This window comes from Littorina saxatilis, linkage group LG2 (genome assembly GCF_037325665.1).
Source record: "Littorina saxatilis isolate snail1 linkage group LG2, US_GU_Lsax_2.0, whole genome shotgun sequence".
NCBI lineage: Eukaryota > Metazoa > Mollusca > Gastropoda > Littorinimorpha > Littorinidae > Littorina > Littorina saxatilis.
In genome coordinates, this window is record NC_090246.1 from 30,510,004 (window position 1) to 30,524,499 (window position 14,496).

At 42.3% G+C, this 14,496-nt stretch overlaps 1 protein-coding gene across 1 annotated transcript in view; it reads right to left on the reverse strand.

The window, feature by feature from the left end:
* Nucleotides 1-13,194, reverse strand: part of LOC138958744 (ankyrin repeat and IBR domain-containing protein 1-like) — a 31,156-nt gene extending 17,962 nt beyond the window's left edge. Inside the window, exons 1-9 of the mRNA XM_070330021.1 lie at nucleotides 12,777-13,194; nucleotides 8,604-8,952; nucleotides 7,180-7,387; nucleotides 6,348-6,404; nucleotides 5,873-5,998; nucleotides 4,224-4,377; nucleotides 3,729-3,993; nucleotides 2,462-2,606; nucleotides 272-444 (exon numbers count right to left, since the gene is read on the reverse strand). Of these exons, the coding sequence (XP_070186122.1) occupies nucleotides 272-444; nucleotides 2,462-2,606; nucleotides 3,729-3,993; nucleotides 4,224-4,377; nucleotides 5,873-5,998; nucleotides 6,348-6,404; nucleotides 7,180-7,387; nucleotides 8,604-8,791 (1,316 nt within the window). The 5' untranslated portion in view covers nucleotides 8,792-8,952; nucleotides 12,777-13,194. The remainder of the gene's footprint in view (nucleotides 1-271; nucleotides 445-2,461; nucleotides 2,607-3,728; nucleotides 3,994-4,223; nucleotides 4,378-5,872; nucleotides 5,999-6,347; nucleotides 6,405-7,179; nucleotides 7,388-8,603; nucleotides 8,953-12,776) is intronic.
* Nucleotides 13,195-14,496: the final 1,302 nt, after the last annotated feature.

Consider the following 14,496-nt stretch of genomic DNA (forward strand, 5'->3'; position numbering starts at 1 on the left):
GTTTATTCTCGGAGCCGATTTCGCCAAATACCGTACTTTCATTTGCCTGGTTGTTTTGATTGATTGACACGATCTGATTATATTTTTTTCGACGGCGGCTAATATAGTGACGCGGCCTATATGTGGCCAGAGGCTCGGTAATACCTGAAAATCGACCCTAGGGAAAATATGCACGATATTCAGAACTCGGAGTGTGTAACCTATATATCCAGCAACATTGAACACTGAAAAAATAGATGCTGTCTACCAAGAACAAACTCCCAGCACTTACCAGCAGAAGTAGTGACTAGCACCGCAGTCTACGCTGCGAGAAGTGTCGCTGGGTATAGACATTCTAGTCTGTGAATTGCTGGCGACCATGCCATCAATCTCTGGTAGCTTGACCGCTCGGCCACAGCCCGGGTAGGGGCACCACTTCATATCTGGATTGCTATCTACAAATGCCTGTTGTGAAAAATAAATCAGAAAATATGTATTATACTGATCAGTACATTCTGCAGTATTTGAAATCAGAAGTGCGCACATACACACACTGGGGATGAGTGGTATCAACATTTCTGTATTTTCCAAATTACTTCTTTTAGCCCAAACGAGAACTTTTATATAATTATTTCATTGAGAAAACAAGAAGAGCAAACGCTCGATCGAGTCACTTTCGCAGTTCTGAATATTATATGAGGCATCAGATGGACAGGAAGAAATTGCTATTCACAACACAATGAGTCACGTTCACATAAAATTTGAGCCCGGTCACTTTTATAGTTTCCGAGAAAAGCCCAACGTTAAGTTGTGTGTTGCCGAACAGAAAAGGCTAGTTATCTCCCTTGTTTTTCTGATAACGTTCGTAAAAGGCTACAGATGTAAATACTTTGATGTAAAGAATAATCCTACAAAGTTTCAATCACATCCGATGAACTTTGTCAAAGATATAAAATGTCTAATTTTTCCTTTGACGCTGACCTGTGACCTTGAAAAAGGTCAAAGGTCAACGAAACCATCGTTAAAGTGTAGAGGTCATTGGAGGTCACGACTAAACAAAATATGAGCCCGATCGCTTTGATAGTTTCCGAGAAAAGTCCAACGTTAAGGTGGTGTCTACGGACGGCCGGCCGGATGGCCGGCCGGACGGACGGCCGGCCGGCCGGACAGACTAACACTGACCGATTACATAGAGTCACTTTTTCTCAAGTGACTCAAAAAGAGGAAATAGTCAAACATTCACAAACTGTTGGGACCGCAACACGGTGGCCTAGTGGTAAGGCGTCCGCCCAGTGATCGGGAGGTCGTGGGTTCAAACCCCGGCCGGGTCATACCTAAGACTTTAAAATTGGCAATCTTGTGGCTGCTCCGCCTGGCGTCTGGCATTATGGGGTTAGTGCTAGGACTGGTTGGTCCGGTGTCAGAATAATGTGACTGGGTAAGACATGAAGCCTGTGCTGCGACTTCTGTCTTGTGTGTGGCGCACGTTAAATGTCAAAGCAGCACCGCCCTGATATCACCCTTCGTGGTGGACTGGGCGTTAAGCAAACAAACAAACAAACAAACAAACAAACAAACAAACTGTTGGGTAAATGAATCAGACATAATTATATGAATCTGCTGATCTTTAAAGTGAGCAAATGCTATTCAGCTGATAAAATTATTCCCCTTTGTCAAACGTACATCTTCATTCACCTTTTGTTTCTTTTCTTTATTTGGTGTTTAACGTCGTTTTCAACCACGAAGGTTATATCGCGACAGGGAAAGGGGGGAGATGGGATAGAGCCACTTGTCAATTGTTTCTTGTTCACAAAAGCACTAATCAAAAATTTGCTCCAGGGGCCTGCAACGTAGTACAATATATTACCTTACTGGGAGAATGCAAGTTTCCAGTACAAAGGACTTAACATTTCTTACATACTCCTCCGAAAACGGCGTATGGCTGCCTAAATGGCGGGGTAAAAAACGGTCATACACGTAAAATTCCACTCGTGCAAAAAAAACCGAGTGTACGTGGGAGTTTCAGCCCACGAACCCAGAAGAAGAAGAAGAAGATTTCTTACATACTGCTTGACCAAAATCCTTACAAAAATTGACTATATTCTATACAAGAAACACTTAACAAGGGTAAAAGGAGAAACAGAATCCGTTAGTCGCCTCCTACGACATGCTGGGGAGCATCGGGCAAATTCTTCCCCCTAACCCGCGGGGGGCCTTCATTCACCCCTTACTTTAAAATACCACACAGAGACATCAATGATGCTTGAGACTAGCACTTGCCAATGCTATTCAAATTTATCCGATAAGAGGACACCTCCCAATAAAGGACATCTAATTTTGCTTTGGGTATCATTTTGACCAAAATATACCCGTCATGAAAGGCCACCAAGACTCTCCGCTGGTCCAAAAGGTGTCCTTTCATCGCAGGTACCACTGAATGACCAAGCTACGGCCTTCATTCAAACCTGTAGTGAACCCCTACCTTGATGTCAAACTGCAGGTATCTGCGTGCCATGTCCCTGGACACAATGTTCTCGATGATTTCCACCGGGACCAGCATGCAACAGTTGTGACCAGGGCAGGTGATGTGATGGGCGTCTCCTTCTTGAATCTTCATGTTTAGATACCTGTACAAGAGCTCTGATTCAATATTGGGTTAAAAAAAAATTGAAAACAAAAAAGGTGAGAGAGAAAAATTAACAATGAAATAACAGTAAAGGCAAGGCTAGGAAACATGCTAAACAGAGGAGTACCAGCTAGCCCTGAAACCTTCAAAGACTGTTTCCGTCAAAATACTCTTCCAGCGCAAAACAAAAGTGGAGTCTGACATGTGAAAGAAGGAATGGATTCTTTCTTTACGCCGAAAATGCATGTTCCATGTGGTACCTCTAGCAATAATCATTACCCGATTTACCATTACTCTTGTCCCTGCTGAGGTAATCTTGCAAAGAAGAGTGTTAGTTTGCACTGAACATCATTTTCTTGTAAACAGTAAAACAAAACAAAAACTTTTAAGGCCCCCCCCACACCCACCCCACCCCATTTCAAGACTTGTTCTTTTCAGGCTTCTGTTTCTGTAAATTAACCTTCATTTTATTTTCAAGACTCCCTCCATTTTAGGACCCGATTTTCTCAGATTTTGAAGGTCTAAAAATCAAAGAGGGAAGGGGGAAGTTCACTGCACAGCTCTCCAGCCTTTTCCTCCCCTTATCATTTAGCTTTACAGATCTCTTCCCACAGCTCTCCAGCCTTTTCCTCCCCTTATCATTTAGCTTTACAGATCTCTTCCCACAGCTCTCCAGCCTTTTCCTCCCCTTATCATTTAGCTTTACAGATCTCTTCCCACAGCTCTCCAGCCTTTTCCTCCCCTTATCATTTAGCTTTACAGATCTCTTCCCACAGCTCTCCAGCCTTTTCCTCCCCTTATCATTTAGCTTTACAGATCTCTTCCCACAGCTCTCCAGCCTTTTCCTTCCCTTATCATTTAGCTTTACAGATCTCTTCCCACAGCTCTCCAGCCTTTTCCTCCCCTTATCATTTAGCTTTACAGATCTCTTCCCACAGCTCTCCAGCCTCTTCCTCCCCTTATCATTTAGCTTTACAGATCTCTTCCCACAGCTCTCCAGCCTTTTTCTCCCCTTATCATTTAGGTTTACAGATCTCTTCCCACAGCTCTCCAGCCTTTTCCTCCCCTTATCATTTAGCTTTACAGATCTCTTCCCAAGCACGACAGCATCTTATCAGCTCACCTTTGCCAACATGGCCGACAGAACTGATGCATGCAGGTCATGTGGACGGGCTCTTCAGCCAAGACGAAGATGCTCATGCAGATATTGCACTCTCCCTCTGCGGACGAGCCGCTGGCATGAGAAGGGCTGGGGAGGGGGCTGGCAAGACTCTCCTGGACTTCAGGCTTCTCGCTGAAGAGTGAACCAGGGGGAGTAACTCCACACTTGTGACAACAGGCCACTGGGTCCTCCATCCAGGCCTCCAGAAGTGTCTCCCTTGACCATTCTGTTTAACAGATACACTATACACTTAAACAGGTAAGCACAGTGCAGTAGACCTTCACATGAATATTAGACCCTTCTCACCAAAGCAAAGGCAATCTGGGACCAACACGGGGTAGAGAATACAACTGCTTCAACAGAAGCCAGTGACACACAAGAAGTTTCTGCCAAAAGAGCTTGCACACAAAATCTTACACAAGAAATCTTGAAACCCGCTCAGAAGCCAAAGCTTACCATGGTTGCGGAGCAGAGCCTCAGCAGTGAAGAGGGGTACACTAAGCATGTCAGCTGTCTCCACTAGTAGCTGATCCTTGGCCTCCTGTAAGTCCTGAGCTCTCAGACCGCAGTACTCCTCTATAGGGGGCAGGGGCTCTGTCTCCATGTCGTTCTGAAACAGAAACAGAGTGATGAAATAGTGGACAACACACACACAAACATGCGGTGGTGCCTGCCATGTGCAGCCCCTCTGATGACAGGACATCTTCTGTTGTCCCTGTTTGTCTATTAAAACAGTAGCAATAAAACTAATTAATTGACCTTCAAAATAAAGACAGGCCACAATTCAGCTCCAATCCATCTTACTATACCCTGGATACTGTCCCCTGATGTGCACTGTGTATCTCCCACCTGACCAAACCCAAGTCTCCCACTGCACGCCCTATAAAAACCCTGAGCAGTTGTCACAAGTGTTCAATCTGACTGCAAACCTTGAGCATGTCATTTCCCTCAAAAGCAAGCCATGGTGAAAGATTCTTTTGTGCACTGTACTAAGAGAACTTTGATGTAAAGTTAAAAATGTTTTTACCATGTATGACCATTTTTACCCCGCCATTTAGGCAGCCATATGCTTGGTATTTTCGTGTTTCTATAAACGACCATACTCTGACATGTCAGATGTCCACTCACGCAGGGGGCAGTACATTGCAGGCACTGCTGTACCACTGTGTATCAAACTGCATGTATCAACTTCCAGCCACACAGATAGACAGGAATGAAAGTTCAAAGAATTCAATATACAGGAAAACCCACTTCGGGGCTACTCTACAGTGAGTTTTTTAACGTTTTTTTCATCCATGACTTTCACATCCTTAATTGCTTGAAAATCAGGAAATAGTTCAGGGAATCATTCAGGAATTCCTGATTTCCTCATAGGAACTTTCATACACAAAAATAAAAGAGAAGTTTTCGTCAAACATAAAGGCACTGTACAAACTAATTCCGTGGTTCAATGTCAGTTTCAACTTTTAAAACTCTCCACCTATCTTGATCACCCATGGCACAAAAACAAATAACTAGTTCCGTGTAAGACATACTCGTGCAAAGCCACACAATAAAAAAATCTTTACATTTCAAATACAGAAATAAGAGCAAACCATCTTTGTCCATCTCAAACTACCTACTAGCCTGCTCTGATTATATATCATATGTCAACTGCCCCCCCCCCCCCCATGAATGACCTGGTTCAACACAATCTTCTTCTTCTTCTTTGTTCATGAGCTTTGACTCCTACGTTCACTCGTGTTTATAGCACGGGTGGATTTTTACGTGTATGATCGTTTTTACCCCGCCATTCAGGCAGCATACGCCGATTTCAGGGGAGGCATGCTGGGTATTTTCGTGTTTCTATAACCCACCGAACTCTGACATAGATTACAGGATCTTTTCCGTGCACACTTGGTCTTGTGCTTGCGTGTACACACGAAGGGGGTTAAGTCACTAGTAGGTCTGCACATAAGTTGACCTGGGAGATCGAAAAAATCTCCACTCTTAACCCACCAGCGACCATGATTCAAACTCACGACCTCCCGATTAGGAGGCCGACGGCTTACCACCATGCCACTGCGCCCGTCCAACACAATCAATAAAGCCTTTCAAAAACTCACAGAGAAAACTATCTTTGACTCCAGAAATCGAGCTATCTTGTCATGGTGGCTCTTCTCAGCAGATTCACATGGTGTCCAGTTGTCCTCATTCTCCAGTGACAAGGGGGCACCATGCTGCACTAAAATCTGAGTAACAGAAAAAATAACATCTCGGTTAGTGAACAACAGTTATCCAAAACCAGAATGAAAAAAAATTAAGGTGCATATATATTTGTTTCAAATTTGAGTAACATATTACATGCAACAATGTTCAATTGTTGTTGTTTCTTTGTTTTTTTGTAATGAAGTCAAGAAATTGTACAGAATTTGCATCAAACAGCATATTTGCAACAACAATATCATAGAATCTGCAACAGTGAACGAAGAAGAATAGAATCTGCAACAGCCTGTGCCAACATAGTGATCTTTCAGCTGATTACAGCTGCATAAAAATGTGTCCGTTTGGTGCACAACAAGAAAAACATGAAGCACACACCTCGACGCATTCCTTGAGACCAGACGCAGCAGCATAGTGCAAAGCTGTGTTTTTCTTCTGCAAAACAAAGGAAGAAAATAAAACTTAAAACTTGAAAATAAAACTAAAGTTATACAGTGGAACCCCCCTTTTAAGACACCCCCCTCCCCCCCTCCCCCCCCCAAATTCAAGTCTCCCTCCTTTTAAAACCTTATTTTCTCAGACTCTCTGTTCATAACCTCTGTAAAATTACCCCCATTTTAAGACTTCCACCTTTTCTCAGACTCTCTGTTCATAACCTCTGTAAAATTACCCCCATTTTAAGGCTTCCACCTTTTCTCAGACTCTCTGTTCATAACCTCTGTAAAATTACCCCCATTTTAAGGCTTCCACCTTTTCTCAGACTCTCTGTTCATAACCTCTGTAAAATTACCCCCATTTTAAGACTTCCACCTTTTCTCAGATTTTTGGAGGTACATGTATTAAATGGGGGGTTCCACTGTATCAACAATAAGGTACACAACTTCTGTTTGGTTTGGTTTAGAAACAAATATATTTAGACAGCAGTCAAAGACTGAAGGTAAATTACTTGCTGTTGACTCAAATAACATAATAAGGAAATCATCATACAGTCGAACCTCGCCTGACCACCACCTCTCAATAACGTCCACCTGCCCATTGAGACCACCAACAAGTATCTCCAAACTTTTTTTTCTCACCTTTTATAGCGACCACCTGTCTATAACAACCACTTTTGGGGGTCCCCTTGATTAGTTACTATAGACAGGTTCAACTGTAGCAGCAGAGTTAAACATTCTTACATTTACAAAAGAGCAAGAAAACTGAAACATACCTCGTCTGCAGCGCCAAGATCTATTCTCTCCACCTGCCCTTCCTGTAAGGTAGCTCCCCGCCAGTTAAGTATCATGTTTAGGCATTCCACACGCCTCTTCTGAACATTGTAGAACTGGGAGTTTTTCTCCATGCATGCACAGTGCAAGGCTGTCTCTTTCTTTGCATTTGTCTTATTGGGATTCCCTCCCTTGTCATAGAGAAATAATCTGCAAACAAAAAAGTGTTACTCTCATAAGTTTACTGTTTTTGTAAACACTCATTCCACCCCTGTAAGCATAGCTGCCAACCCCTGTGAAGCCCAAAGAGTAACATTTTCCGGCATTTTTGAATTTTTAGAGTAGCAATTGGTGTTTAAGCGTAGCATTATCTTCAATTTGAATTGCACACCCGCATATATGCCATCTAAAACTTTGATAAGAATAAATATGTTTAGTAACCTCATTTACACCAGGGAACCTTTTCGTTCATGGGCTGAAAATCCCACGTTCACTCATGTAAGCACAATTAATTAATTTGGTCATTTGATCGACGAAAATGATGAGGAAAGCATGTTTTCCTTCTAAAACCAACATAAATGAAAGGCATCATTCCGTAACTTTCCACGGTATCTACACTGAGTTGTTGTGCTTAAAAGAGCAAGTTCGGCAAAATTAGAGGCTTAAATCGCAGTGGATTCCAACAAGTGGACTCTGAGCTGCGAAGTAACAACGCTAAACTGAGTTCAACATTACCCATACACGCAAAGTCCGTCGAATTCTTCAGCAAAAATCTTTGAAAATGATTCGCCCGCTTTGGCGTGGAAACTGCACCATTATTACCCTTCCGTTTTCTCAGTTTTATTCTGCCTCCCATTTACACTTCAAACACTGTGCAAGGGTCAATCTAAAATATGCAGACTACGAGTCCACAACTGAATTGCACATTTTAATCAAATTCCTGATTGTCCCAGAGAGTCACCGGAAAGGCGAATGCTGGCAACAAAATTCACGATTGGCTAAGCAAGTCATGTGGACAACCTCGATCAGTCATATCGGAGTTGTTCCCATCGTTCGGTACTTGGCTAGTTGCGCTATGTTCATTGTTGATTGTCGAGCGATAAGTGGACATTTTGCATGCCTGTCATTTTGTTGTTGAGCGTAGCAGTTTTGGGCTTAGCGTAGCAGCATAGCAATTGCTGCAAAATCATAGTATGCTACGCCGAAATCGTAGCAGTTGGCAGCTCTGTGTAAGTAATGCAATTGCAAATAATTAATCAATGAGAATTTTAGGGAGTCACTTGGACCCACAGATTCTATACGCTGAATAGCTTTACAAACTGTTAGTGACAAATAACCTTAAGAAACTTTCATTCAGGGGTAGAATGAGTAAGATTATATATCTCCACTCCAACCCCACCCCCTCCCAACCAGAACACAACCATACCGTAATAATGTTTTCATGCCATGCCGCGCAGCATAGTGCATCGGCGTTTCGTGCTGATGTGAGTCGCCATAGGAACAGTTGGGGTCAAGGGCTTTCTGGAGGTCAGAGTTGTTAGTGTACAGCTGCAGAGCCTGCACTTCATCCCCACTCTGCAGGTGCTTGCGGAACTTGGAGGAGGAGCTGCCCATTTTTTCCCGCTCAGGTGACGAATGGCTTCGGAAGCAGGTGGGTGCAGGAGATGCCCGGCTCAAAGTGCCCTAGCTGCTTTCCAGTGCCAAAAAAGATAGTCAGGTGCCCAGGTGTGCTCCAAAGGGCACAGGCTGCCTTCAGAGCCTTGCTGTTAACAAGCCTGAAGACACATTTTAAAGACAAGAATGAAACCTGCTTACAAGTAAAACTGTACTTTCTTACTATTTATGGGCTGCAGTGGTACAGTGGACCCTTCTCCCACTTTTTTAAGACCTACAAAAATCTGAGATTTCTTAAAAACAAAAGAGGTTAGAAAAATTTAAATGGAGGTAAATTTACAGATGTTTGCAGACAAATCTGGAAAACCATGGCAATAGGGGGGGAACGGTCTTAAAACTTGCACTGTATCCCCCTTTGGTTTTAGGACTCCTAGATCTAATACCTGCCCCCTATCAAGAGTAACAAGAAAAGCAAGCGCTTAATATGACTACCCTTCGTCATGTCCCATTACAATCACTAAATTACAGTGGAACACCATCACCCCCACCTCCTAAGAACCCCCCCCCCCCCCTTTAAAGACCCTGTTTTCTCAGATTAGAAAAGAACGGTTCCACTGTATATGAATCAAAACTATTTGCTAATCTACCCACATAAATAATTGCCCCAAACTTTATCTTGATCCTAATGTGACCTGACATATCAATTCATTTAGTCATTCAATCCTATAAACAAGCTTACACCACCCCCATCCCCCATCCCACCATCATCACTAATCTCAGACTCATACCCTCTACATTTTGAGTGAGAGAGCAAAGAGAAAATAACACAAAAACCATTATAATTGTTTTTGGACCCAGTTGCATCCAAGTTGACAGGATTATTACTGGGCTGGCCAAGACAAACAAAATTTGTTCTGACACTTGATTGATCTCATTTCGGACACAATGACATCATAGCATGGTGTCATCACCACTTGTCTAGCCAAAAGTAAATCACCCCAGACATCAAGCTGTGACCTCAATTCAAACAATGAGGAAGTGGAGACTTATTCCCTTGATAGCTCAGTGGATATTTTTACTTTTAGTAGTACAGCTATTGTGTTTTCAGCGTAGCAATAGGGCCCGATATTTAGACGAGACAAGTATTATGCCGACGAGTCGCATTATACTCGTTAGAGTCTAAATATCGGACCCTATTGCTACGCTGAAAACAAAATAGCGTTTATATAGCTATTCTGACATTAAATTCTGTGTTAAAATCATGTTTTTGTCAGCAACAAGTACCAGAATGGTCCATGTCGTTGATTGCAGACGACGGTTCCCTTTCCGCATGAAGCCACGGAAATAACCGAACATTGAAAAACCCACGGACATGTATTACGGAGAAAACTCGAGATAACCGGATGTTTAGCATTACGTCAATAAGCTAGGAATCAGATGACGTCATGACGTATCATGCTTGCCTACGTAGATTGTATGTTCGAAAGTCTGACTTCTGTTGGGAATTCGCGTGGTGAAGACTAAATCTGTAGATGATAAGAGAACAAGGATTGTCTCAGAAGAAACGACTAAATGTTTGAGACCAGTAACTTCATTTCAACATTGCACTATACAATGGACGTTCTATGTGACAGGAGAGTTTGCTGATTTTGTGTTAAACATTGGAGAGATCGTCTGCTAGAATCAGAGATAGGTCGCTTCAGATTGCAGCTTCTGGAAATTTGCAAGGTTTGTTGCCTGTTAAAGAACTGGATTTTACACGTAATGTATGTCATGTACATTAAGAAACAACAAAAACACACACAAAGCAAATGGCATCGTCTGTCGACTTGTCACATGAACAAACCTGGCGAGGTATGCGTGTACTTTATACACGTGGAAGAAACCGGAACCATGCGTCTTTGTTATTGCCAATATGCTTTTGGATATTGGCAAAAATGGCCGACTTCCATAGCATTATGCTTTGATGATCGGAAAAGGGATGTGTGAGACCATCCAATCACAGCCCCCGAATTCCCCCACGTGTCCATCAGAATAGCTATATTGTTGGATCTTTTCGAGCCAACATTTTCATGCTGTGATCTTGAAATTTGATGAAAACCAGCTAAATCTGTGTCATGTCTGAAGATCATCAAATCCTACAAGTACAAGTGTGTGAAATTTGGTGGCTTTAGCAATAAAAAAATAAAAAAATTTAAATCCTCAATGTTAAGTTTTATTAACCGAACATGACCCCGCTGTAACCCCAAAATGTGAGGAGAGTCAACCAAACTGGGGTCATGTCAGGAAATCTTCAAACCCTAGAAGTGTGCAAAGTTTCAAAGCTCTAGCTTTCATGGCCATGAATATCGAACGCAGAAGAAGAACAACAAAGCTAAATAGATTCAAAAACATTCGAGATAAACTCAACTTTAAAATTGTTGTTTATGGACGGCTTTCCGGCCGACCTGACACTGCTCATTCCTAAGACTCTCCTGATCACTCAGAGGAGTCAATAAAACCCTTTCTCAGAGTTTCTGCTCATTATATTATAACGCCAGTACATTCATTTTCATTTTAAGACTTCCCCTCTTTTAAGACCCAATCTTTGGAGGTCATAAATATAAACAGGCTACCACTATACTTGTATTTTAAAACTTCACTTGCACCAACTAGGCTGAAGTGAAAAAAGTCATGTAAAGTCAAACCTACTGCAGTTAGAGTTAGAAGTTCTGTATTTTTGTCTAAACCCTGCAATTTGTGACAAAAGACTCACATACTGCAGTGTGTGGGAAAGTTAAGTAGCCTTGCATTTCTGTTCTGAACTCTTGACACTTTAGGTATCAGCCAGAGCAAGAGGTATCAGCCAGAGCAAGAGGAGACTCGTCCCTAACTGATGTATGCATGAAAATGAACCTCAGACTACTTGGTACAGATCAATCCATAAATGTCACTGTGTGCATTTGGTACCTATACTAGCTGTGCAATTTGATCTGCATATGGTTGTGTTGATGTCACTATTATCTGATAAATGCTTTGAAACCTAGATAGCCTAGATGTGAAACATATTCATGATAATTAATATTGCTTATTAAAAGTAAAACTAAATTTGTTGACTAAAATGCGAACTGCATCACTCTCACTGATGAAGAAAACACCATGGAATGTTTGACTGCATATATCCTTATATAAAAATAAACTGGAGGTGCTTGCTGTTGCTTTTATCATTTTATCAGATAATGAGAGATTATCATGACTGGTCTTGAAAGTAATTAAAACTGGGTGGTTTAAATGCAGTAGGTAAGTGCATGTGTACGGTATTGTATATAATCACCCCACCATGCCCCATGTCTCCTAAATCAGCTGGGTTATGTGCACTTGTTACATCATAGATCATAGATGGAAGGGGCAAGTAACCGTCAGTTTAGAGAAATGACACAAAGGACACACTCTGCAACTATAGACATGACACACTCTGCAACTAGACATGTATACCACTACCAGCTCTAATTTTGTACTGATGTGCACATGTATGTGTCTAAGTTAAACATAGTATCTACGTACAAACTCATTTAAAATCCGAATCGGAAAGAATCGCAGACACATCCGCCCACAAAACAAAAACAAAAAGAAACCCGCTGGGTCAGACAGGGGCAGTCCTTTTGGCTTTTCGAATTGATAAGCAGAGCTAAAATTACCTGACCACAATGGGTAAAACATCTCAGTCACATCATCTGGACATTTCATGAAAATGCAGCCAGCTAATAGTTTGGAATAGTTATGGATTACGGCCAAATTGTTTCGTTTGCATGTAATGCCAAAGGTTGTCCTACTTCGCACATCCTGCAGTCTACCCAGACACAACAGTACGGCAGGCATGCTTTTGTTTACGTCTGCTGTCTGTCCACTCCAACCCCCTTTGTTCGGAAGACAGATTTGCCTTCGTCTTTGCTATGGAAACCAGTGTCGTTAATGGTCAATGTGCATGTCAAGATGAGCAACCTACCTGCCAGTCCTAGAGCTGTCTGTGAGCACTCATTAATCGACAAAATGCAAAGAAGCAGAATGTCTCCCGTTCTTTCATTTCGGGCACCTGTGCTTTGATCTGCCTTTTCAGCGGAAGTAGCCGAGCAACTGTCGGACACTAACGGAAACAGCCGATTGGTACCGTTGTCGAGGTACTTTCCACTAACCGTACTTTACACAAACCATTTTCGATTCCAAGACCGCCGGTTCCTTGAAAAATGGCGATCTAGCTAATGCATAAAACTATGTCCTTATGTATGCGTGAACATTTTGCTGACGTCATATTTTTATTTGCTTCCAACTCGTACTATTTTGGGCAGGCCGTCGCTATTATTAGAAATCACAGCTTTCGTCTGTATCTTTGAGGTCAAGTTCGGTCGGAACGCAAGCACTCGCCGAGCAGGCTGCTCTGTTCTGCAGCAGGGGCATGTCATGGAGACACAACGAATACATTGCGTAAGACCTTATAAAAATCGATTGTAAAACCCCCTGAGGGCTTTTGCAGCTAAATGTGTATCGATCGCACTTGATGCGGACTGGCAGTTTGCTGATTCGTGATATTTCCAAACGCAACTGAAGTCTGCTGCCGCTGTTATTCCGGGTTCGATTGAGTCAAGCATGACGAATAACTTGTCAGTTTTCAAGTCTGTTCCTGATGTAATGTCCCCGAACGCCCCCTCCCCCCGCGCTGAAAGTCAGTGACGGTCCCCGTGGGACGTTCAGTCTTGGTTAACCCGTGTTGCGACCCATCTCGTCATCGGCGCTTTTCCGGAAATGACCTGCGCATTGTTGGAATTCCAACAATGTAGGAATTCCAACTTTGCGCTACGCGATTCTAGAAATGTACCGCGCGCATAGTGAGAATTCTGCTCTTTCTTAGAATGCGATGTAAAATGATACAAGTCATTATGGCCTATGATGATCCTTGTGTTTTAAAGTGATCAATGCTTAGTCTTGAAAAAGCAGATGCATTGTATAACGCACCAAACCAACCGAATTACAAAAAGCAAAAACACTTTTGATAACTTCGGCGGGCTGTAACAACACAGTTCAACGACCCATCCCACTCGACCAAAACGCACCAATTTTACGTAATTTTTCACGTTTCAGATCTTACATTTTACAACACAACATAGAGTGTTCCGATATAACTTTTCACTGCATGGTAACTATCGATTGTAATAACTTTTTACTCAGTCTTAACTGATTATATATTAAACTCACAGAGATGCAGAGACAGCATTACGTCCCTTTACTGAGTAGGCTCTTGTCACTGCATGGTAATCTAGGCTCTTGAAACGTAATCCCAGAGCAAGTCTGTGCGCTATATTGATGTGATTGATTGTTCAGTGCAAAATGTTGATTCAAATTAAAGATGATTTCAGCCTGTTGTAACAAACTAACACTCTACTCTGAGAAAAAAACAAAATCATTGTGTTCAAAATAGATCGAGACAGCAGCAACTAGCTAGCTGCATGCGCTGAGTGTCTGAGAGAATTGTTACACAGTGTACCCCCACACCCCCAATTCAAGACTTCCCCTGTATAAGACCTTGCTTTTTCATATACCTTATTCATGACCTGTGAAAAGGGTATACTTTTTTGTGCCAGTCGAAGGGTTGCCATTTCTAGAACGAGGCAGCTCGTTTCCGGAAATGCGGCGCTTTGTTGGAAATCAAATGAGGTTTCGGGAAATCCCGA